Source organism: Vigna umbellata, chromosome 4, assembly GCF_029865625.1.
Source record: "Vigna umbellata cultivar VRB3 chromosome 4, Vumbellata_1.0, whole genome shotgun sequence".
In the NCBI taxonomy this organism is placed as follows: Eukaryota; Viridiplantae; Streptophyta; class Magnoliopsida; order Fabales; family Fabaceae; genus Vigna; species Vigna umbellata.
Window position 1 is genome coordinate 28,853,717 of NC_142168.1, and position 25,377 is coordinate 28,879,093.

The window sequence follows — 25,377 nt, forward strand, 5'->3', positions numbered from 1 at the left end:
AAAAGTTATATTTTCAGATTCTTTATACATGCAAATACTGGTGCTAAGCTTCCACACAGCAAACACAGACATGCAACATTTGATCCTACACTGCAGACACCAATTCAAAATATATTTTAACTAGAAAACAATTCTAAAAAAACACTTGGACTACTCCACCAACGCACTACTTTTTTAAAACTCACTGCCTAGCAAAGCCACCTTCATCGAGGGCAGGTGGCTACAGCGTCAACTGAAAACCCCAAGTAAAACTTCTGTGCTTCGATGCAGATAGATGGTAGTTTAGGTAAACATTAGCAGCCCTAAATGTTCTAAAACTACAAACATATCACAACTTAGAGAGAAGGATATCGTTTCGAAAACCATATATAGTGCTTTTATGAAAGCACAATCAAACATGCCCATTAAGTACCCAACCCAAACCCAGCACTTTATAAAACACGTGGCATCATTGGGCATCGGTGCTTATACCATTTTATATTAACAAACTGAAATTTTCATAAAAAACACATCACCATACCATTAAGTAGTACCATAAATAAATACAAGTCATACTAGAATCACATGTTTCAAGTACCGGGAAAACAAAACTAACATCAGTTCAACAGGGTAAAGTTTTGAAAGATAGATCATAATGCATGAAAGGTATGGTCACAGACTCGAGCACTCCGGGTGCCCTATATGCTGGGCATCCTTCAGAACACTGCGTTCAGCGAAGCATCTGGGTTCACCTACAAAACCATTACTCAACTCAGAACATGAAACAAATAAAACCCTCACAGCAGTAGTAAGTGATGGCAGATATGCAGCCCCATGCAAAGACACATCCAGCACGCGAAAATATGAGAAGTAAAAGACATTTATGCACCGACTATTATCCTAATGACTGGGGTAGTGCCACTCAGAGCATGAAGTAGTAGACCCCAGTCATAACAGAAGACAGATTGACAATGCGAAAATGACTTGATGTGAAATGGAAATGGAGCAGGGATGAGAAGAATATTAGTCAACCATGCTACAAATTAATCATAAGACTTTATTAGCTAATCATTATTAACACTCAACCGGCCATTCATATATATATATATATATATATATATATATATATATAGATTAAAAAAAAACACATAATCATGGCAACTAGAAATCAATATCCGCAGACAAAATATGTTGGTAGAAAATTTTAAAGGAAAAGCACCAAAAAATCCACTAGCCACCTTATCATTAATAAAAAAACATTGTATTATTCAACAAAAACAAAGAACTGTATGTGCCATCATGTTCAATTAAAAAATGTAAAAGTAAAAATGCACCTTAAGGCAGAATAACTTAAAAAGTAAGGTTCTAAATATAAACTTTGGACAGCTAGAAGTTCAACAAAAACTACAATGCAAAGAATCTTTCAATTTGTTTGAAATCTTGTACCATAAAAAAGAATACACCAGAATACAAAAAACTATAGTCAAAGATTGCAATCTAAGCTCAGATATATATTCGGAGAATAAGACAAAATTAACTAGAGCCACAAAATACGTTTCAAAATTCAAAAGATAACCGAAAAAATAAGGTTAAAATTTAGATATCCGGTATTTAAATAAAAAAAAATCCTTCACTGAATAATCCAACTAGAATATGTATCTTTAACATACAGTCTCTACGAAACAATGTTATTGGCATCAATTATGTCCAACAATGAAGAAACAGTCAGTCAATTCTTAAGCCAGAAAAATAAGTTCTTGACACACTGGATCTATGGTCAAGAAAAGTGTATTAGCATAGCATAGAATATGAAAAAGATGGCGGCCGGTGTGAGGGATCTGAAAGCATGAGAAACAGTTCAACGTCTACATTCTGCTTTTCCGCAGTTTAAAATTAAATGTCCAAAGGAATAAAAGATTTTTGGTTTTGTATGTTCGTTGATGAGTACTGACCTTCTTTGATTCCAGACAGTGTTTCTCTGAGGAACATATTTTTGTTCTGGCTTTTCTGGGGGCAAGCAGTAGAGAGCTGGGGAGCTAGAAAACAAAAAACAGCAATGTTTAGAGAAATTATTATGCGCACATTAAGTAAAAATAATAGCAATAAACTACATGTAAGAGGATATGCTAAATTTTCACCAGGTGTTGCCAGAAGCTTTGTAGAAATTTGTGGAGCCAGAGTGTGCAAGATAGGAGAACAAGAAAGTAACTCGTATCAGAAAGAGGCACTTCAGAGGCAAAGCATCTAAAAAAACCATATTAAGAAAAGAATTAGAGAAACTTGCTTTATTTTCAACAGAACAATATTCGTAAAAAACCTATTCCAAAAATGAAACAGAAAAAGGGTAATAAAATTAAACCTTGATTCACAATCAAACATTCCAAGCAACACCACGGACAGATATGAAGGAGGTGCAGCAGCGAGTGCAACCACCTCCAACACTGGTGCAGGTATTTTGGCTCCCCTTCCCTGCACCAGCGGTAGGAAGTATTTCATTGATTGCTATTCAGAGTCATAGACGCCTCCATCATCAGAGAAATCATCAAATGTTCGCATATCAAGCTGGTAACGCAAGATTCCACCTATCCCACCAAAACCTCTGCAAAACTGTGAACCTTCTTGAGATTTATTGGTGACAAATTCAAGAGTGCAACCAAACCGTTTGTATTCATTTGCAAACCACTCCAAAAGAGACAACTTCTCCTGAACCTCAAAATCAGAAGAGCTTTCAGGATCCCGAAAATTGCTTTGGTTGGCCTCTTGTTCCTTGTTATAGTGCTTAATGACAATCTCTCCGGTAGCACCATTTTTCAAGGTATACCTGTTCATATCCAGATTTTCCCAGACAATAAGTGTCTCAACAGCACCCATCTCCAACGCTTTCAGGGTATCATCAACCCCAAAAACATACTTTCCCGTATCCTGGCTGATTTCCTCAAAGTATTTTCCAATCAATCGTTTCTCCTGGATAAACTTTACATTGGAAAGAATTTCAGCAGACAACTCAATAGCCTGATTAAAACCATTTTCTCCTCCATATGAAACATCAACAACATTAAGTATTTTTGCCTGAAGTCGAGGATCAAACATGTCTGACTGACTAAGCTCAGTTTTGAAATCAGCAGAACCAGCCAGTATTAATCCAGAAACATTGGGTTGACTGGTGGTAGGATTGATATAGAACTGGGTAGCAAGCTCTGCTGTCTTCCTGACATAGTTATGACGCTTCTCCATGCGAAGACGGGCAAAACGCAAAGCTGATTGCCCTCCTCTTCCATGTTTCTTTGGGAGATCCACACTGAATTTATGAAGCACCTCTCTTGTGTTACCACTCAATGTCCCAAACAAAGTACCATTACCATCCATGACAATAAATCCAAACTTGTCATCCGACTCCAGGAGCTCATTCAAAGCTTCAGTGTGAAACTTATTGTCACAGAGATAAAGAGATGCATTAATAGGTCTGAAAGGCTCAAAATCAATAGTGACCTTCTTTTCCTTCCCATCTTCAGTCACAATTGTGCCAGTATACAACACGAGCCCATTTGGAGGAACCTTGTTATAGAGCTTAAGCCTCTGTTGAGCAGAAGTTATAGCACCTAGAACTGACTGTCGGTTCACCCTGCTTTTGATGTTTGAAGCAGTTCCAAACTCGTCACCAAGCATCTTAGTGACACGAGATATTTGATCTCGCGGGGGCATGATAAGTGAAATCATACTTGTCCCGTTTCCTCTAGCAGCCTCAAGAGCTTTGATCAATTTCTTGATTTTCCACACCTCAATGTTCTTATCAGTCTCATGACCGTCAGCCATCTTCAAACAATAATAAACCAAAAACCTTGAAACAAATAAGAGTACAACAAATAAGTCACATTCATTTCTTTATAGATAAAAGCCAACACATCCATTTCTTTGGGTCAATAGGCATAAAGATGAATATACCAGTTCCAAGGACAAATACGAACAAACCACATAGGAATACTTCAAAAACAAAACAAAAAAACACCAAGGCCTCATCCCATTTATCATAGCTCACCTTCATTTCTCCGAAAACTCACAAAACCCCAAACACAATCCACTAATGAATAAAGCAACAAGTAGACTCAAAATCCCACTCATTTCTTTTGACACACAAATCGGCCGAAAGGTTCTCATACAATCGTATCATATTAACATTCAAACAGTCTTTTGAAAGCACTTTCATATACTCACAATTCCAAATCCCCCATGTAATCGCTACTTTCCCCATAAGTTGCAGCAGAAACAAATAAAAAAACAAAGATGTGAGGTTCAGACAGATTTAAATCATAATAAAATAATATTATTATTATTAAAATAATGATAACAACTTTTCTTCTCACTCTCCTCCATGTTCACCTTCTCCCTCGTGCCAATTTGCAAATAAAATATTCACACCATAAAATCCACAACAAAGACGCTAATTTTAAAATAGAACGAACCACAAGCGCAGATTCACAATAACACAAATTAACACTAACACACATATATTCACGCACGTGCATGCCTCTAAAGCATCACAAATCAGGGCATATCATATCCCATTAACAGCAGTATATGACCATTAAATCGATCAATCCAGACAAAAGAACCATAAAATAATAAAAGGAATGATGACGACTACCGACAGCGCGAGAAACCATAAGCGATCGAAAGAATAAAGAACAAAAAATCGAAATATATAAATAAGAGAACGATCGAGAGTTGGATTATAGCAATTGCGGAATCGGAGATTGGAATTGGCGAAGAAATTAACCTTTATTGTAGCGGCGGCGAGGGAGAAAAGAGGCCGCAGAGAGAGAAGCGTGCCCTAGCTCAACTATGAAATGGTGAGTTTGTTCGTAGGGAGAGTGTATGCGTTAGTGGTTTTGAAGCGCAAAAAACGGTGTCGTCGCCGATGCTCCGTTTTGATTTTATATTTGAGGTGTGATGGGGAATTACATTTTAGTCCTTACTTGTCTTATGCGGTGCTTGATATTTTTGGAAGGGATTTATCAATTTTATTGCAATTATAAATATAAATTAAGTTTCTGTCTAAGTTTTTAGTTTGTCTGACACGTAAGTTCAACGTGTGCTTATATTGATTGATTTAAAAAAGGCCGTATTTATAATGCTAGTTTGTAACAACTCCATCACTTCATTCTACACCTCCAATTTTATTAAAAAAAATCAATTTTATTAAAAAAAATCAATTTTACTCGTTCATATACTCTATATAAAGTAAGAATATTGGACCCAAAAAATATTTTATATCAAATTTAAAAATGGAAACCACCCATTTATTTCATTCTTACTTTCTTTATATTTTTATCCTTTTTTCTATCTTAGGCTTTTTCTCTCACTTTCACTTCTTCTTCAATCTTCTCTCTCACTTTTATTCTCTCTCGCGCCTCCTCCCCTCACCCTATTATCCTTCTTGGCTCATCCATACTTTCTCCTTTCTTTTCTTTTGCGCTTTCTTTCTCTTGTTTTGGTTTTAAAGATCTTCATTAGTGGTGGTAGTATAATGGATCTCCTTTCCTCTCTGTGTTTTTTTCTGTGCTATTAAATGTTGATCTCCTTCCTCCACTTCTCATTCATGTTTTGTTTGGACCTTTCTACTCATTCGAATGGCTTCTGCTAATTTGGATTCATTGTTATAATGTATGCATTAGATGCATTATATGAATTCATATAGATGGATTATATGAATTAAATTCAAACATGTATGTGTTGCAATGTTGTAAAATGAGGCTCAAAGGCCTTAACCAAACTTCGAAATATGGTTAAGGTCTCGCCAGGTTCGAAAGTTGGTTAAGGCCTTGACATACTTCAAAATATGAGAATCCTCAACCAACTTTTGAACGTCGGTGAGACTTTAACTGTATTTCAAAGTATGGTTGAGGGTTCCAAATGTAAATCTTACATCAAATGTTGGCTTCTCAACGAATAAAACCACCAATGACAGCCATCACCATCACCATTAGGACCACCACCGGAATGCACAAAACAAGAGATTGAGAAATAAAGAAATGCAAAGTGAATTTGAAAATGCAAGGGTGCAAATGTGTATATAGAAGTTCATTTAATTAGTTGGTAAAAAGCAAACTTATCATTACTAAATCCTTAATTCACTCTTGGTATCCCTAGACAATCATGGTATCAACCTAATACGTTGCCTAGTTGAGTTTCACCCACTCCTAGTTGTGTAGTATTCTTCACCACTCTTGTTATCCCTAAACGTTGTTGGTATCCCCTGATACGTCGTCTAGTTAAGTTTCACCCACTCTTGATTTCCACTAGACAATCCTGGTATCAACTTGATATGCTCCCTAGTAATCCTTAACCCGCTTTAGTTAACAACAAATGTTTTAATTCTCTTCAAAATTTGCAATCAATTGATTATGTACAATTCATTAGACGGTTACTCTCATAGAAAGGATATATGTTTAATATAATACAGTCTACAGACTCGATGAATGTTTCTCTATTTTCTCTTTACTTACAAATTGTAAGCTAATATTACAATAACGCTTGAGAGTGTTTCTTAACTTGTTTTTTTCTTTTCTCAGATATTATCTTTGAGCTTGAGCTTCTCTGTGCTTTTCTCTAAACGATGTTCCTTCTCTTTGTATGATGATATTCTCTTTATAAGCTATCATATTTATTCTTTCTTTGAATCATCTTTTATTTAAAGGCTCTTCTAAAGATATATGTTAGACTGAGATCTTGCCTTGATCTTGTGTCTTCTCTGCGTTCACATGTGAAATAGTCGTTGGTTAAAGTTAACTTATCAGAGCATACTTGCTTTTTTAGTACTTTGATAGAAGTAGGTTGTACTAATTTTCTGACACGACTTCTAATGGAGAGAACATTACGTGAATGTATTTTTTTGTCACTAACATCCACTTCTGATATATTTCGAATATAGCAGGTGGATGTGTGTAGTAGGTTATCTGCATAACATAAAGTAGACGTGCATGCAACAAATATATTTTAATATAATATAACTTTCTCGCTTAGTTTAACTCTCATAGACATTTTGACTTGGAAGTTGTTTGATATTGCGTCTGAATGCCTTAACTTTGGTTGTTTTATATTTTATTTATGTCTAAGTGTTTTTCTAATATTTTTTCAGTGATGATTAGGGATTTTGAGCTTAACATTTATGTTTCTGTTTATCTTTTATTCTAATGATATCATCTTCATATTCTCATTTCGTTTAATGTTATTTGGTTAAAATTTAAAGTATACAAAAGCGTTTAGACATATAAGTTTTGTAAACGATTTTATTTTAACATTTTATAGTATAATATTTTGTCACATTGACATTTTTTTACTTTTTTAATTTTTATGTTAATTAATTAATTAATTCATTTAAATTTTGTTAATAAAACTAATTTTAATTGTAAGGAAACATATATCTCCTTTTTTTCTTTTATAGTATAAGATGTTTTCCACAATCAATTATTGATATTTTTTCTTTTTTAATTTTTGGATTAATGAATTAAAATTTATTTAAATTTTATTGATAAAAATAATATTAATTATAGAAAAACATTTATCTCAAATTTTTTTATAGTATAATATTTTCTCACTATCAATTATTTATATTTTATTACTTTTTTTAATTGTTGTGTTAATTAATTAATTAATTAATTTATTTATTTTTATAAAAATAATTTTAATTATAGGAAAACATTTATCTTAAAACATTATAGTATAAGATTTTTTTCACCATTGATATTTTATTATTCTTTTAAATTTTGTGTTAATTAATTAATTCATATTATTACTCCTATAGTTTTATTTCTTGTATAAATTTCGTGATTATTATTTGATATATTAAATCTATCAATAATTTTATTCCATTTATTTAAACTCAATATTTATAAATTTAAAACACCAAGGACTAATAATAATAAAGTTATAATAGTTTTGGAAAGGAAAGACTAGTCTAATACAAAAGTTCACGAGCACAGAAAATCCTAATTGTCTTCTCTTCATCAAGAAACTCTAATTTATATGTTGTCTTTTCTCCACTTCACGAGGCATCGTCGTAGCACAATCACAAAACCTTAATCCCCTTTGTTGTCGTTGCCTATTTTACCTATTATTCCATAACACGATGGTTTCTTTTTCTTCATGAATTTCAACTCCTCTAACACAACATCTCACCTTCGCCATTGGCTTCTCCGTGATCGAAAGCAGTGTCGGTTGGCCACGCCGACACCATCTCCGTCTTCATCCTTGTGTGAGTGTTTGTTTCCCGGTTGGTTTCTCTTGTGTTAAAATTCAAAACGAGTCTAAGTCACACATTTAATATGAATAAAAAAGTACAATACTATATAAAGATTTTGAGTAGAGAATGGTGTCAATTGATGTTGTATCTCTCCGATGAACCTCCTTATCGATAGACCCAACAATTGATATTAGAGTCAATGGTTTGTACGAAAAGTGGTACTCGAATGCTTTCACTAGAGGGGGAGTATACCAATATGAAAGGGACTCACCCTTGAAAGGAGAGATTGTTAGAATTCCAAGTGTCAGTCTAAGTCTTACATTGGATAGAAATGATAAAGTAGAACATTATATAAAGGTGAAGACCTATTAATCTATTGGCTTAAGATTTTGGGTAGAGAGTGGTGTCAATTCCTTATGTAATTAGGCTTATATCTCATTGGTGTTGTATCTTCCCAGTGAACCTCATCCTCAATAGACCTAACATCTCGAACAACCACCGTAAAACAATATCTTTGTGGTTTATTCAGTGTTTTTTTGTTTGTATAATAGTGATGAAGATGATTGAATCTTTGATTTTTGGTTGAAGCATGTATTTGTGTAGGTGAACAATGTTGGGGATAACTCTTTGTATTTTGTTATTTTATTTTGCTGGATTTACAAGTTACAATCCGAAAATAATTTGTGTGAATCTTTTTGGTTTAAAACATGAGGCAAAGATAGTTGATGGACTTAAAGAATGGTAATGGAAACTCCGTTGAACTTTATTTTATAATTATGAATGTGTGAATTAATTTTATGTCATGTGTTTTACTTTTCTTATGATTCTTGTTATGGGATGAAAAATATGAATTAACTAAGGAGAATATATAAAGAACAACAATAAAAATCAATTTCTTAATTGGAACAAAAAAGATTCAAAATTTGGAAATGAACAACCAAATAATCAATAATCAAATATATCTATCGATAATTATCGAGAGACAAAATCTGTCGATAAATCATACTACAACACTTTTGATCAAAACTCTTATAAAAGAAACTCAAACTTAATTTGTCTCCATGAAAATTCTGAAATGTCATTGTTCAACTTTTGATCTAACAATTTTCCATTCTCTTAAAGAAAAAAAAATATTAGCATTTTTATTCTGGTCCAAATTAATGTTTGGTCATATCTTATTATTACCTAACGCATTAAAAAAAAGTCAAACGCTAATTGTAAAAGAATAAGATGGATGCACCAATTAAAAGAAAAGTGTAAGAAATATATAAGATAATAATATTTTGACAATTTTTTTTTAATATTACATATTTGTTATATGTCATTTTCGTCCAAAATTATTTCATAATTAATAATAATAATCATAAAATAACCCACATCAATCATATAATAATACGTAAATAATAATAAAATATTATCAAAAATATTACATAATATTATTATCTAAATATATATAGTATCAAACAGAACAACATTTTATAAAAATGTTCACTTAGGGAAAGTTAATTTGGAGGACTACATGCAATTTTCCATTTTAATGCAAAATTAAAAGTTAGATTGAAACTATAATTCTTTACTTTTAAATACTAAAATAATGAAAAACTATAAAGTAACATTATAGACCGAAACTTAAATCTTCCATTTTCAGTAATTGTTGGAAAAGAACTACTTTTTCTCGAATTATAAAAGCCGGCACCGGAGTTACTTTAGAACTCGGGTGAGTCCACTCACCCGAGCCAAGTCAACAGAAACTCGTCTCTCACTCACTAATATAGAATCGAAGCAAAAAGTAACATCATCGTCTCCTCCTGCTAGAGACAGATCTCAGATTCTGTACGCTAACGTAGAGAGAGAGAGAGAGAGTGAGAGAGAGAGAGGGAGATGGCAACTACGACGTCGTCTTCAAGCAATGAAGCGCCGGAGACGAAGAATATGAAGAAGGAGTGTTTGGGTTGGATAGAGTGGTTAAGAGGGTGGTTCTATTTGATCTATGAAATGCTCTTTCAGCGCATCATGGCCAGCCATTTGCACAACCCCATGCCGCTCCCTCCCGTCAACGACCTCACTTGCATTGTCACAGGCTCCACCAGTGGCATTGGTCTCGAAATCGCAAGGTTCACTTCCCTTTAAAAACATTTTCATGCTTTTAAATGACGGGGTTTTGTTTTTGGGTGTAAAAACTCGAGCTTTTGGAATTTTGATGAACTTGGGTTGTCTGGGGTGGGCGGTTGTTGAGTGATCATTGGTGAAAGGGTGGTTTTGGGAAGTGGGTCTGTCTTGGTTTTGTGGTTGCGGTTTTAAAGCAGGGACCTTTGCTGTTTTGGTTGCGGTTTTGGAGATAGGTTATAAATGATGTTTACCGTTTTGCTTACTGTGCGAAGTGAGCCTTATTTACCATGGCTAGGTTGTTTGGCCCACTGTGGACCAGCTTGCAGTAGTTTTATAAGAGGTTTTCAATTGTTTCTTCAGGAGAATCTCCTTCACCTGTTGTAAGGTTCTCACTTGAGAACCAGGTGATCGTTTGGAGGAGGCTGACATGACTTCCAATTGTAAGAATTGGTTCTTACAGAAGCAATCTGGTCCTATGACCAAAAATAGTTTAATTAATCTTTTGGTCCTTATACTTGTGCCAACTTTTTCAATCTTTGTATTAAAAAAAACTCTATTTTAGTTTCTATACTACCAATTTTTTTATGTTTTAGTCCTTATGTTTCCATTTTGTGTCAGTTTAATACTTCTAGAACACTAACAGGGACTAGTGCAAAAATTGGTTGGTACAGGGACCTAATGGTAAAGCTCTTAGGGACTGAAGTTGACACATATGTAGAGACCAGAAGATATTAACCTTTAAAAAAATCGTTTTCTGAAATAATGAGACAAGTGCTTAAATGATTTCATCATTGGAGTAGAAAATTCTTAAATCTGGTGAAACATGTAAGACCTGCTAAAAGTGACTTAAGAACCTTCACCTCAAATGTATCATTGGAGATGCGCTAACTAGTGGATAACAAATCTGTATTGATTTTAATTTATGTGTAAAGTTTGATTTATCATATGTAGAGACCAGAAGATATTAACCTTTAAAAAAATCGTTTTCTGAAATAATGAGACAAGTGCTTAAATGATTTCATCATTGGAGTAGAAAATTCTTAAATCTGGTGAAACATGTAAGACCTGCTAAAAGTGAGTTATGAACCTTCACTTTAAATGTATCATTGGAGATGCGCTAACTAGTGGATAACAAATCTGTAAAGTTTGATTTATCATAATTCAATTATTTTCTTTTTGTAAGTACTTCTTCAGAAGTTTCTTAAACTGGATCTTATGTAAAGTGTATGGGTTTTTTTTGTTTAAATTCTAGATTGGACATTATGAAGTGTGAGCTTTTATGTTCAGAAAAAATGGAGTGATGCATTTATTTAGTTGTTCTTCACATCGTGCAGGCAATTGGCACAGTCAGGTGCTCATGTTGTTATGGCCGTCAGGAACACAAAGGCAGCCCAGGAGTTGATCCAGAAGTGGCAGATTGACTCTTCAGGATTGAGTATTCCTCTTAATGTTGAGGTAACTTGTATATCCATTACTCATTATTGTGTGAGGAACATTAAATCCGCAATCTTGAGCATGCTTTGCTAAATCATCTAGATGATTATGATCCGTGGATCTTCTTATGTGTTTAACTGTGTTTGGATTAACTTATTTTGTTACAAGCTTTTATACACGACGCTCTGAGGAGAGATTTTGGTTGAATATTTGTTTTAAATGCCAGATAAGCTTAATTAACAAAGTGTTTTGGGATTACTTCTCGTCATTGACATTTCCTTTTGGCTTATGAAGGTAATGCAAGTTGATCTTCTCTCGTTGGACTCTGTTGTGAGGTTTGCTGAAGCATGGAATGCTCGCTCAGTACCCTTGCATGTTCTCATCAATAATGCTGGAATTTTTTCCATTGGAGGTTGGTATTTCTGATCAATAAAAGCTGTTCCTGTATTTTGGTCTTTCTGTTGTCAATCATTCTGAACTGGAAACAGCACCAACTATTGGTACAATCCTTTAATGGTTTGAGTACTTTCAAGTAATTATACTTTTCCTTTTCTTTTTCATCAACTGTTGTGACAAAATTATTAGAATTAATTATAATATCTTCTTGATTGGTTCTCATTGATCACAAACGTAACTAATCCATCCACTGTTTTTGTTCATATTCAGAGCCGCAAAAATTTTCGAAAGATGGTTATGAACAGCACTTGCAAGTGAATCATCTGGCTCCTGCGTTGCTTTCTATACTTCTTTTGCCATCCCTTATTAGGGGTTCTCCTAGTCGCATTGTTAATGTGAATTCCGTAGTAAGTCTCTCACTATGTGAGCATATTATTATATATCATAGCCCATAGGATTTAACCTGAGTTATTATCAGCGGTGGATGGGAGGCCAAAATTCTGCCATATAAACACACCATTGTGGCTTTGGGACTGCCATATAATCCATTAAGTGTTATTGCCTTTGATTTGTACTATACTAATATGCATGAAAACTTATTTTTGTTTGGCTAGAGGTTGGTTTGACTAATTCAACATTTATTACTTTTGGTTTTTTATGCTTGATCTTCATATAATCAATCATCTAGAGCTATTTTGTTTGCAATGATGAGGAATTCAGGATTAATGCTTTCTAGAATTCAAATCTAGTAGAAATTACTTATTATGAAAGGTTAAGTTAGTTTGGAAGATATCTTCTTTCTTCTGTTTAGGCGTTTTTCTTGGGGCAGTGAAATTTGATTTTGAGTAAAAACCATGAGACACTTGTAACCCTACAATATGTACTGTTTCATTAATTCTGAGGTAGTTCGTTTTCTTTTACTTTTTCAGTAAATTAACGAGTTACTGAATTTTCTTCTGGTATATTATCAACTTTTTTTGACATTTTAATTAGCTTCAGACAACAATATCATTATATACTCTTACTCAAATGTATCTAGCTATTCAATGCAAAAGTATAAACAGTTTAATTGTGAAAATATAATGCTATTTCTGAGGTTTCCCTTTGTATATGTGTGTGATCCTTGCTGGATGAAATAATTGTATTCCAAAAATTCAAATATAGAATAAGTCATTTATTTGAACACTTGAAAAAGAGAACAGGACATGAGTTTGGCTTATAAAATTGTTGACAATCGATTAATTGGTGTATTCCAAAGAATTAAAAAATTGGATGCATAATATAAAGGAAAATGTCAAGTAAGTAATGAGTGCAGAAGTAAAGGCTGTAGATTGATATTTGGCAGGGATTTAATATTCTCTGTAATATTATTGTTGTTCTGTTTAACTGTTCTATGAACTTTAACTTTTGAATGCTGATAACTTTTCTGCTGTCATCACAGTGGGTGAAGTAATTCCTGGAAAATAAAAAAAGTATTTTGTTGTTATAAACTTTGTTATTTTTTATTTTTTAACCTTTACTACTCTCTGACTTTAAGAAAATCTCAATGTGCTTTCTTTTCTTTTTCCCTCTTTTTCTGTAGATGCATCATGTTGGCTTTGTCGACACCGATGACATGAATGTCACATCTGGAAAAAGGAAATTTTCTAGTTTGGTAGGGTACTCAAGCAGCAAGTTGGCAGAGGTACACTTGGTTTACATGTTTTTGTCAATTTGATGGCTTACAATTTATATATAAGTTTTTCGTTTAGTGAACTTACTAGCACAATTATCCCTAGTTATTTTTGTCACTGCTAAATCATATATACTCAGCCTTATTTGTCGTCCACAATTCAACTGATAGTGTCTGGTCTTGATGCAAATTAAATGCATGTTTTCTCTGTGTGTGTAATGTTGACCATTTCATTATTACTAATCTCAATCTTGCATATTAATTTTTGTAGAATTGAAACAAAAATAAGCACACCATTAAATGATTTTACACACAATGTTCAAAAATTGTAGTGTATAATAATGTACACTAATTTTAGGATACTGGAGTACAAAACAATTATGGATTAATAAAATTTTTTTGTAACATTGATGGTGTATTTATTCATTTGGGAATATTTCTGTATTGTATCTTCTCACTTTGGCTTTCCTATTTTCCTATTTTTTATACCCTTTTTATTGTGGAGCATTTCTTTTTGTATTAAATTATACTATTTTAATTACTAATTAACCGATTATATAAAATGAATATCAATGTAAAATATACTTATGTGCAATGTTTTATTAATGTCTTTTCCTTACACACACACACACATTGCAGCACTGAAAACACATGCATTCAGAATCAAGGACTTTGGTATTTTCTTTTTACTCACAAGAATAATTTCTTAGCCGGACTAGCCAACAAATCACATGCTGGTAAATTGCCTACTTAAAATATAAATTTTCAGCACTTCTTACCCTGGTATATTTGTGTCTTGTTTAGTTTTTGATAGATGGAATCCATGTTCTCCCTGTGTTTTTTCCTTTGTGTTGATTCTTAAAGTCTGGTTATTAATATTGACTTCTAATATTTATTCTTACTAATAAATGTTGCAAAATCACATGAAGAAGATGAATTGCTTGGTTTACCTCTCATCTTGAAGTTGTGAATGAAACAAGACTTGGCATTTTCTGTTGCAGATTATGTTTAGTAGTATTCTTAATAAACGACTCCCTGCTGAATCTGGCGTCAGTGTATTGTGTGTATCGCCTGGAATTGTCCAGACCAATGTTGTAAGTCTTTTTAAAACTTGGAATGTATCTGGATGGAACATATATGATTTTATTCTAAATCTCTCAATATCTAGTTTTGTTTTTACAAATATCTGTCAAAAATTGAATATAACTTTTACAGAAAACCTTCAGAATCATCTTCTGCAAGAGATTAATTGCCCTGTTAATTTGCTACCTGTTAATTTGCTCATGTCCTTTGGCAATAGGAAAACGGATTAAGAAGGTATTAGGTAGAAAATAAATGGTTTATAAACTATGATCCTCATAGATGTGTTGTGTTGATTATCTACCTATCATTGAAGGAGCAGGTAGATGAAGAATTTTATGAAATTGTGGATAAGCATAGAAAATTAATAATAAGCTATAAGGATGAAGTCTCAAACATTACTTCAAGTAATATTTTAAAAAAACACTAAAACGCCATATGTTAATAAGATAAGCTCAATTACCAAACCTTTATTTTGGTTTTGACAAACGTATAAGCCAGAGAAATAAGTTAGCTGAAATGATATGTTAAGTACACTCTTGGGGTCCTCTTGGAATTGACCAAAAATAATTTCATCTGGTTTGGATAATTCAGGGCTATAATTTGTTATCATGTGATTTGTGGATTAAAATAGCTGATTGTAAATCCCAGGAATTGATAGAGATGACAAAAGGGGCCACTCAGCCTGATGAAAGCTGCTGGCTTTGGTTGGCTGGGCCAAAAAGTCCCGGTTTCAGTTTTGGCTTCTAAATGTTGTCCAAGCATGTTGAAAGCCCAATGTTTTGGGCTGAGAGGACTAAGCCTGAAAAGGCTTTAGGGTTAATTTGGGCTCAAAATTCAAAGTCTGAAACTGTACATTTTATCTGATTGTTAGCCCAATCCTTCCATTTTACCATTACTCTGTAGTTAAGTGAGACTTTTTAATTTTTTTGTTGCATGATGGGATATATGCAGTCATTGATTACGTGATCTTTCTGCGCCATTTTATAAATCAAGCTTTTGTTTTTGCTTATATTTTCTACTATATCTATTTCAGGCAAGAGATCTTCCAAAACTGGTTCAAGCTGCGTATCATTTGATCCCTTACTTCATCTTTAGTGCTCAAGAAGGTCTATTTCTTCAATATATTCAAACTAGAACTATAACAACCTAACAATCTTGAGTTTTTAAGACATCACGAATTACCATGACTGTTCCCTGTAATATGTGAGTTGTGATTGGATTTGGAACCCATTGTTCTAGAAAACATGATGAAATCATATGATCTCTCTTTCCCTTTTCCGTTTCTCTTTTGGTTCTAACATTTTTGTATTCTTGAAATCATTTCCTTTCCTTTAGTTAACTATTGGCAGCAAAGTATTATGTAAACATTATCCGATGCTATAATCAACTGTCCTACCATATATTTGATGGAATGTTTTTGCAGAAGTAAAAGATGTTCAAGACTGACTTTGAATACATGTCACTTGTGCTGCAATGCAGGTGCAAGGAGTGCTCTTTTTGCTGCCACCGATCCTCAAGTTCCGGAGTATTGTGACATGTTGAAAGCAGACGAGTGGCCCGTTTGTGCCTTTATTTCTCAAGATTGTCGTCCAGCAAATCCATCAGAAGAAGCACACAGTGTTCAAACATCATATGAAGTGTGGGAGAAGACATTAGAGATGATTGGCCTTCCTTCAGATGCCGTGGAGAGGCTTTTAGACGGGGAAGAAGTTAAATGCCGTTATGGACAAGAACAGTAATCTAATTTACAATGATGACTACAAAACAGTTGATTAGCGAAATGTCGCCACGTGCTCGCCCTTGATCTGTAAGGGCACTTACATTATTTATAGATAGCAGTGAGCTTTTTCATTCTCAGTATGTGGGAGAGAAGAACCCTTCTTTAGTTTTGGACATCATATATGTACATCCATTTTGATCATATTTATGCACTAAAGTGTCACTTGTTACTCATAATGGGAGAGAACTTAACCAAACAAGTGTTTTTGGCAATGAAACTTGTGATGGTCATCCATAGGAGTAAGAACTAAGTTAGTAAGCACTATGTTGTGATAGTTATTTTGACCATTCTCCAAAGTGGGTTACAACAATAGTGTTGCTTTCAATTTTGGAATTTATCTTGCAATTCTTCCTAAAGAGCTGTCACCTTGCTTGAGATCAACTTGTTTTATGAGTTCTCTAATTCATTAAAAGTGTTTAAGCATCTTTCTTTGATAGTCAGTTAAAAATGATTAAGTGGGACATAGAACTTCTCTTAACCATGATTATAACTTTAGTTTTACCAAGTAATAAATAAATTAAGCAATGGTTTGATTACATCCTAGATCCGGTGTTTGTGCCATGATGCAAGGATTAACGGAGGAACAATTTGATGATCATGGCTTGGTTTGATCTGATAACTTAATTACCACTTTATTTTGTATAAGATTAACCACGTTGGGGGAAAGTATGGTGGTTACATCATTTTATCTTTTCCCTTTATATGATCTGTTTTTAGAAAGCTGATATGATCATCTACTCGAACCAAAAGGACTCTGTTGGGTAAATAATACTGGCAAGAACAAAAATATAAGATTCTTTAAAATTCACTATATAATTTTTTTTTTCAATATTTAGAAAATAAATTCTGAAGTTGGTTGATTGAACACGATGATGATTCCATTCAAAGAAGATTCATAAAATCTGAAATATTATGAAAAGTAGCAATTAAAGTGACTAAAACACCAATATCAAACATGATTATCAGTTAAGGAGTTACATTGATGTGGAGCTTCTGCCCATTTTCACAGTGATCATCAACTCCACATATGAACCATGCTCCACCTTTCTCTAACACTATTGAGTCGTTGCCACTGGTCAACTTTTTCATATACGAGTCCTTTATGCAACTCTCATAAACTGTGGAATCAACTTGCAATACATTATGTTGGCTGCTGTCATAATTGAACACTGGTAACAGAAGTATCAACATGTTTATATATATTTTGTTCAATATAACTGCTAGTGAAAATGTTCAACTTTCGTGTAATAAAATATACAAAAAAATGCCATATTTCGGGATAATATGCTATGAATGCGAAGATGTAGGTAAAATGTGTGTATTCTATTTTGCAAAATTATGTTATTGACTCTTCAAATTTGATTTTAGTTTGTATGCAGTCATTTATGTTTTCTTGACAATTTTAATAAATCTAACTTTTAAACATGTAATTGGTAAAGGTAGGTATTTATGCTCTTAGATTAACTCAAAAAATATAAAATAAAATCATGAGGCTTTTTAAACTTTTATAAAACCAAAAGTATTAAGAGTGTCGGTGGTTATGAATCAATAATTTTTTCTTACTAAAAGTCACCATAAAGTGTAATACCAATGTTTCTTTCAGATTAAAGTGACTTTTTACTCCATTAAACAATGAATCACTCATAAGTCACAATCATGTTTGACACTATTTTCAAAGACATCAAGCAAATATATTGGTGTTTTCCTATGCATAACCAAACATACTGGTGACAATAAAATCTTTTCTGCTTCTCTGTATTATGTCCTAAATGTTACCAGTAAAAAGAACATGTTAACAAAAAGAAAATGCTGGTAAAAAAAGAATAAAAAGAATGATAATAGAACAACATGTGAAAGAGTATGTTAGTCATATTTCTTATTATGAAATGTGAAACTCTACCCTTACCTAGAACATCACCAACATGAAACTCTTTTCCATCACACCAGTTGTTGAAATCTACGAAGTCAATCCAACCATAACTGTCACCAACAATGTAATTTTCTCCCTTTGCATGAGGCACAATGAAGGAGGTTATGAGGAAAAGATAGAACATGATTACACTGGAGTAATTATAAGCCTCAACACCCATCTTTTGTTTTTCCTTTTCTTCTTTTCTAAGAGACTACAATATGAAAAACGACCATAGGATAAGAAAGAACATGATTCACCAAACACTGGTGTCTCACAACATTCTGATGTCACAAATTAGGTAGTCACGTATATCGTGTTAATGTCTAGATAGTTAACAAAACATGTTATAAAAATTGTAACTTCAGATAAAGTATTCAACACTTTTTGTACATTATTGATATGAAAAAGTATTGTTTACATATTATAATTTTGTTTGTTTGTGCAAGATATCTTATAGTTTCATAACCATTGTATGAAACACCTATCCAGTATCTACTTCTAAATATCATATTTGTTTAAAATATTTTCAAATATCCGAATATCATATTTCGAAGACTAAAAGATAACTGTCTAACCTTTATTTTTTTTTCATAAGCATCCATGATGATAATGTAATAAAACTCACGGGTTAATAAATAAATAAGAAGATTTTCATACGCTTTAAATTTTATCTGTTCAATTTACTCTCTTTTTTTACGTTGTTCAGTTCAATCTATTATACTGATTGTACGACTGACTTATGAAGAAATGAATGGAGACAATTTCATTATTCACTTTCATTACGTAACGAGTGACGTGATTTTTTATTATTATTGTGGGGGTATGTGAGAAATATGACTCTTATCATTAGCATGGAAACTGTCATTGGTTTTGATTTGGTTTGATCAAATTGAAATTTGAAAAAGAGATACTTACAAAACAAACGTTTGATAGAAAATGATAACATTTTACTGAAGTAGGGCACTGCGTGAGAGTTGAAATTGACGTTTTGTTGGAAAATGAAGCCTAAAACAAGGTATAGTAGCAACTTCAAATTTCAAAACACGCAAACGACCCTACCATCTTAAAAGACTTGCCAAAACACAATTCAATGACGCAATCCAACGCATGTTTCCAGCTAACCACTAAAGAAATTTGGTTATCCTTGTACACACCAAATTTCCATTTTTAAAGAGTTTCAAGTGCACTGATATACATCAATTGTTACTTGTTATGGAATGCATGTTTTAAGTTTGATTTATTGAAGTAAAACTAGTGTTGTGATCTTCTTCATCTTGTAAGTTGGAGTTATTAAATGTGTGAAAAGTGAAAAATTAAAATGATGGATAAAATGGCATCAAAGCTGGTTTGGTGCTTGAATTATTATATAGCTCTTGTATCACTCCTTACACCATTGATGGAAGATGGATCTCATACTTTTTGTTAACTAATAACATAATATTGCAGAATTGATGAACTTAAATAGTGGAGGCAAAGGTACAGACACACTCTAGCTTTTACAAAGATGATGTTAACTGATCTACAATTAGTTTGTCATGGATTCAGCTAGAGGATCCTCATGCATTTCTATGTTGAAAGGCCTCATGTTGGAATGTACACCATGGCTTATAAGTAAACCTAGTAGGCTACTGCTGCTACCTTTAAAGTGCCAAAAAGTATGCATATAAATTTTGATAGAACTTTTGTGGACTCCAAAAAAACTACCAGTCATCACACTAATCAAGCACAGGTTGGATTAGTGCCACACAATAACAAATCCATGTTCTTCAGCTTTTTCCACAAACTGGGGGATTTCTTCCCATCAAATCTCTTCCTAGAAGAATTACCGTCTTTCCACTTGAACCTCCTAAACTTATCCATCTGAACACAAACCTCCAAAGCTATCCCCTCCCCACTCTTCCCTTTGTTACCATCTTGACCATCTCTTCTAAGAAGTTTCTCATAGTACTCCTTGTTCCTCTTCTCCAAACCATGTATCTGTGCTTGAAGATCTTCAATTTTCCTGTGTAGCATGTACACCCTATGATCCTCCCTCATCTTCAGCACACACTTTGCCAGCTCACCAGCCTTTCTCTTGATAAAAACTGATTCAGATGCCAGCTCTTTGTTCTCTTCCACCAAAGTGTTGATTCTGTAACTCAAACTAGCATTCTCATTCAACAGAACGATCCTCTCAGATTCCAACACCTCAAGAAGGCTCTTTTGTAGCTCACTTTTTCTTGAGGACTCACAATACCTCCTCTCCATGACACCAACCTCGTGCATCAACAAGTCATACTCAACATTCCTGACCACCAGCTCGGCAACAACGGCATCAACATCAAGCATGGAGCTCTTAGCGAGAAGAACAGGCATCACTAGGTGTGGAGGGTGTTGGTAGGAGATTGAGCTCTCTATATCTGAATCAAAGTGGCTCACGCCACTTGTTTCTTCCTGGTCAGAGAAGCCTTCATCAACAGCTGAGACTTGGGAAGAGTGTCTACTATGATGCTTGTGTTTGGCCAGTGTTTGGATGTAACGATCAGATAAGGTTATGTAGCCATTGTACAAGTCCTGCAGAAGGGACAGTAGCTGGGGTCTCTTTTGGTAGTAGGATTCTGCTCTTTCAGCAAAAGTATCACCAATTTCTTCTTCTTCGGTTGTACTCATTGTCAACACTTTCATCCTCTCCTCCAATTCTGCCATCAAACACCAATAGTTTCACATTTTCATTAGCCCAACAATAAAAACGAAAGACCCTTTTCTTTTCTCACTAGGTGAGGCTGGCTACATAGATCAAACAACCCTTTTCAATGCAATTAAAATAAGACTGCATGCTTTTTTGCATTAGTAATTACAAGAAAAAAAGCACAGAGAACAATGTTTTTCCTTACCGGGTTTACACATGTCCATAGCTTCAGAACCATTAAGTTTCAACTTGTAAAAAGATTGACAAATGGGATGTACACAAAGGAGGTTAAATAGACCCTATCCAAACTTGGTTGATGAGTAATTGAGCACTGAGAAAGGGACATGTTACCAAACCATGACAACATAAAAGGGAACACTGACAAAACCTATAAATAATTTTGGTACGCAAGATAAAACGTTACAAGGAAATTAAATAGTGGAGGGCTAAATTTGAAAACAGAATTTGAATTTGCAACACGAGTTAGCCACAAGGGTATGGCACATTGCCACTCTAGTGTCTGGTCTAGAGTTACATCTACTACCTCTAGTTTTGAATGCAAAGGTCAAAATCATGTACTATACCTGAGCATGTGCACTGTTGACAGAAAAGCTAACGTTCTCCAACTTTCAAATTTTTTAAGGGTAAAGCCAATAAAGTTTAGGGGAATATGAGCACAGGCCACGAGGCTAAATGGAAAAGTCACCGTTACAAATGCCACCAAAATCTAATGTGCACTGCAGCAAGGCAAGTGACGTGGCCAGAAACCAATGAGTTGTGTGTGTGACCACCAGGTCCATTCTAGTTTCAAAATTTGAAACACAAGATGAGTGTCCAAAAAGCACCGCAAAGGCCAAACAAAAGAACAAAAGGGTATGAGAAAGGGACAATGGATCAATCGCCAGAACAGGGACAATGGGTATACAAGTCTAGTTCAAATCAAATTGGAAATTTGAAAACAAAAACACACCAAAAAGATAGACCTGTCAACAGCCTCCTATACGAAAAGATATAAACTTTATATAAGTTTTTCCTCCCCAGAATCCATGCATCTAGTAAACAGTAAATAACACAACGAAAACTGAAAATTTCTTTAGTTAAAACTGCAATCTTTCGAAAATCTAGAAAAAAATCAATTTTTTATAGGTGCGTGAGAAAAGGCGCGTGGGAAGTGGCGTCTGATGATAAGAAATTGCACAAGGAAAATAGTTATGTACGGCATTGTTGTTTCCAATGAGGTGTTGGACATTTGACAGTTGACAGGGACATGTCCTGTATGGGGGATTCTTCTCTTTCATTTCTCTCTTCTTCCTTCCATTCATTGATGAATGCCAGAAAAAGGTTTCCACCGTTTCAACCTTACTTGTACCACACCTAATGCATGTGATTTCATTTAATTCAGATTTCTCCTTCTTTCCTTCATTTATTAGGGGTTTTTGCACCAGAGTGATTCAATTTGCTTTTAAAACTTAACATGAGAGTTCCCATATGAATAATTTCTGGTACATTATAGTGAATCTAAATTAAAAAAAAAATTATATAGATATTCCAACATAATTAAAAAGGTAAAAATAGAAGTACTACATCAAAGTATTACTCACATCAGTAACTTTTAAAGTTTTACATATATCCATAATTCTGAAAACAAATTACACCGTTATGTTGTAAAAGCCTTCACTAGTATTAATATTAGTATACAACTATTAATTGATACACATTCCATTATTAAGTTAAAAGGGTACTTGGTTACAATACAGACAAAAAACAAAGAGATGGGAGTTGCAACATTGAGTTTTACTTGGTTAAAGAAAGTCTGCTTTTGTTGGTAGAGTAGGGTAAAATTAATGCATACCAGAAATGTTGGTGAGAAGCCAGGAGGGCATGTTATTACTGGGGATGCTCTTGTCCTTGGACCCTTTTGTGGATGATGAGTGAAGCAATGTGAAATTTGAAATCACCTTTTCCTTGCCCATGTTGGGGTCCCTCACCATCAATATCCTTGCTTCAAGCCTCCTATGCAGTGCAATCATAACACATTGGATCAAAACAACAACAGAATCTTTGGAAAAGGCCTGCTGCCAGAAATAGAGGGTCCTTTGCATTTAAGAAGGATGAACAAGGCACAGAACAAAAACAGAGCAAAAGAAAAGAAAAAAAGCATATAGAAATTAAGAAGGTATGAATATTGAAATTAAGAAGGTAAACACAACACAAACAAATAAACAAGCGCAGATCTCCATAGACAATTCAGAGCAACTAATTACCAATAAAGTATTGCAAAACTTCACACTGCACAAAGCCATATTGTTTAAAATATGAGGAAGGGTGCAATCTGAACATTCAGAATATAGCAAATAGCCCAAATCCCGAGGGATTTTAAACCTGAGAATTCTGAGATTCTAAAAGGGAAATTTCCTATTTTTTATAAGTCTTCAAATTCTGTGGCTAAACCGGGAATCAATGAAGATCATGTGACCGACGTGACGACCTCAAAGAACACATATGTAAAGATTCAGGAACCAACAACAGAAGAATAACAAAAAAAACCATGAACAATTTTATTGTTTTATTTTTTTTCATATTCTGTTTTAATGGGAGAGAAAAACAGAGGAAGAGGGAGAGAAAAAGTCGAAAACTTTTTAACATTCGTCATCAAATTTGAAAACTGAAACACACCCATTCAAGAGAAGATACATTGTTAAACAATGCAGCAAGCGGCAATCTCATGGCCCCTCAAGAATCACGTTCATAGTCACATAGTACTCTGCTAATTTCTCAAAAAAAAAGCAGGACAGAAGAATGAACTTACAAAATTATAAAACAAACAATGGTAAAGACAAATCCTAGAACTTTAGCAGAATTGATAGACAAATCCTAGAACAGAAGAAGAAACTCACTGTGAGAAGTGCAGGATGAAGGGTTGAAATGCAGCTCTAGAAGCGCAGAGGAACTTGATTTGAAAGAAAGTTATGTATGTTTATGTGAGTGATGATAAAATAGAAAAGGGATTGATCGAAAGAGTGGGACCAAAGGTAGAGGAGTGAGAAAATCTCGAGTGTCGCAGTCCAATAGCAACAACTAATAGTCAAAAGCATTAACTCAAAATTCTGGAGTACAGTGTGACACTGTAACAATCTTCACCCAAAAATATTCTATTTTCTAAAATTTATAATACGTGATATGCTACTTTTGGACTTTCATATAATTAATTGATTTGTGGAGATTTGATTTTGTCTTGATTCTGTGATCTTCTTCATGTTTAGGTATTTGTTGTTATTTGGGTGAAGAACACTGTTTCAGTGGGATTTGAGTGAGGATGATCTCATTCAGATAAATAACTTTTGCGTATGTTTTGATGTTTGTTAGGTTAAAATATAACCTCGTATGGTTTTGATTCACCTAGATTTCGTGTTTATCATGTCATATATGGTTTACAATATAATTACGTAATCTCGCACAAAAAAAAAAACTGACTAAAATAAAAGTAATCTAATTATGTATTATAAATTATAAAATTGGAGATGAGATAGGTGTGTATTTTACATTTTACGATTATCAAATTAAAGTTTCTGCAGCACATTTTCTTATTCTTTCTTTTTAAATTATTTTTTATTGATTACTTTATTGTATATTGCAAATAGAAAACATTAAATAAAATGTTGAGACACAATATTCCATGACATTCCATTATTTTAATTAATGATTAAAAGAATATTTGTTAGCGTCATTCTATTCGATTTTCGTTTATATATTTGATTCTCTTAACAACATCTTTTCTTTCTATTTGTTTTCTTTTATATTTGTTTTTATTGCCAATCAGAACATACTATTAATTCTAACAAACTCTTCTACAAAAAAGATACAATATTTATAATTATAACTAAAATGGAAATATTAGATAACCAACAAACTTATAATCCACACAAAAGTTATTTCTAGATCAATCCTAATCACTTATAAATTTTTCACTTCTCTCTCTTAATTCAAATATTTTTTTTTTGTTTTTATTTTTTCACCCATAAAATTTGTCTAAACAATGACTTAGGTCTTGATTTTAAAGTGAAAAAAATTATAAAAAATTAAAAAAGAAAAAAATGAAAACATG

General features: G+C 33.4%; 3 protein-coding genes and 1 pseudogene across 8 annotated transcripts; 1 reads left to right on the plus strand and 3 right to left on the minus strand.

Annotated features, from left to right (window-relative positions):
- Positions 1 to 494: 494 nt before the first annotated feature.
- Positions 495 to 4,909, minus strand: LOC124848058 (eukaryotic peptide chain release factor subunit 1-3 pseudogene; annotated as a pseudogene). The gene is made up of 5 exons (XR_015786054.1): positions 4,754 to 4,909; positions 2,339 to 3,817; positions 2,118 to 2,223; positions 1,932 to 2,015; positions 495 to 731 (listed from the first exon to the last, which is right to left on the minus strand). The product of XR_015786054.1 is annotated as a eukaryotic peptide chain release factor subunit 1-3 pseudogene (transcript).
- Positions 4,910 to 9,890: 4,981 nt separating this feature from the next.
- Positions 9,891 to 17,048, plus strand: LOC124847898 (dehydrogenase/reductase SDR family member FEY-like). The gene is made up of 8 exons (XM_047325524.2): positions 9,891 to 10,332; positions 11,662 to 11,782; positions 12,056 to 12,173; positions 12,428 to 12,564; positions 13,740 to 13,841; positions 14,831 to 14,923; positions 15,946 to 16,018; positions 16,392 to 17,048. The coding sequence occupies exons 1-8, from the start codon at positions 10,100 to 10,102 to the stop codon at positions 16,649 to 16,651; spliced, it is 1,137 nt and encodes a 378-aa protein (XP_047181480.1). The 5' UTR covers positions 9,891 to 10,099; the 3' UTR covers positions 16,652 to 17,048.
- Positions 17,049 to 17,557: 509 nt separating this feature from the next.
- LOC124846942 (Cupredoxin superfamily protein) lies at positions 17,558 to 18,789 on the minus strand. The gene is made up of 2 exons (XM_047324346.2): positions 18,599 to 18,789; positions 17,558 to 17,861 (listed from the first exon to the last, which is right to left on the minus strand). The coding sequence occupies exons 1-2, from the start codon at positions 18,780 to 18,782 to the stop codon at positions 17,659 to 17,661; spliced, it is 387 nt and encodes a 128-aa protein (XP_047180302.1). The 5' UTR covers positions 18,783 to 18,789; the 3' UTR covers positions 17,558 to 17,658.
- Positions 18,790 to 19,923: 1,134 nt separating this feature from the next.
- On the minus strand, positions 19,924 to 24,314 carry LOC124847578 (kinase-interacting family protein-like). Of its 5 annotated transcripts, none has more exons than XM_047325351.2 (3): positions 24,170 to 24,314; positions 23,125 to 23,285; positions 19,924 to 21,282 (listed from the first exon to the last, which is right to left on the minus strand). In XM_047325351.2, the coding sequence occupies exons 2-3, from the start codon at positions 23,261 to 23,263 to the stop codon at positions 20,324 to 20,326; spliced, it is 1,098 nt and encodes a 365-aa protein (XP_047181307.1). In that variant the 5' UTR covers positions 23,264 to 23,285; positions 24,170 to 24,314; the 3' UTR covers positions 19,924 to 20,323. The 5 variants fall into 5 exon arrangements, with proteins under 5 accessions (XP_047181307.1, XP_047181095.1, XP_047181238.1 ...); XM_047325139.2 differs by having other exon boundaries at positions 23,125 to 23,347; positions 24,170 to 24,302; XM_047325282.2 differs by having other exon boundaries at positions 23,125 to 23,344; positions 24,170 to 24,291.
- Between the last annotated feature and the right edge of the window lie 1,063 nt (positions 24,315 to 25,377).

Bases quoted from the DNA above. Each gene is read 5' to 3' on its own strand.
- LOC124847578 (XM_088111430.1), bottom strand. From the start codon at position 23,968: ATGTATCTTCTCTTGAATGG. The intron at 23,286-23,948 runs GTGTGTTTCAGT...TGCACTGCATAG, and splicing joins ATGTATCTTCTCTTGAATGG to GAGGCTTGAAGCAAGGATAT. The intron at 21,283-23,124 runs GTATGCATTAAT...GTTTGATGGCAG, and splicing joins GCTTCTCACCAACATTTCTG to AATTGGAGGAGAGGATGAAA.
- LOC124847898 (XM_047325524.2), top strand. From the start codon at position 10,100: ATGGCAACTACGACGTCGTCTTCAAGCAATGAAGCGCCGGAGACGAAG. The intron at 12,174-12,427 runs GTTGGTATTTCT...GTTCATATTCAG, and splicing joins TGGAATTTTTTCCATTGGAG to AGCCGCAAAAATTTTCGAAA. The intron at 13,842-14,830 runs GTACACTTGGTT...TTTCTGTTGCAG, and splicing joins CAAGCAGCAAGTTGGCAGAG to ATTATGTTTAGTAGTATTCT.
- LOC124846942 (XM_047324346.2), bottom strand. From the start codon at position 18,782: ATGGGTGTTGAGGCTTATAATTACTCCAGTGTAATCATGTTCTATCTT. The intron at 17,862-18,598 runs GTAAGGGTAGAG...TTCTGTTACCAG, and splicing joins TCATGTTGGTGATGTTCTAG to TGTTCAATTATGACAGCAGC.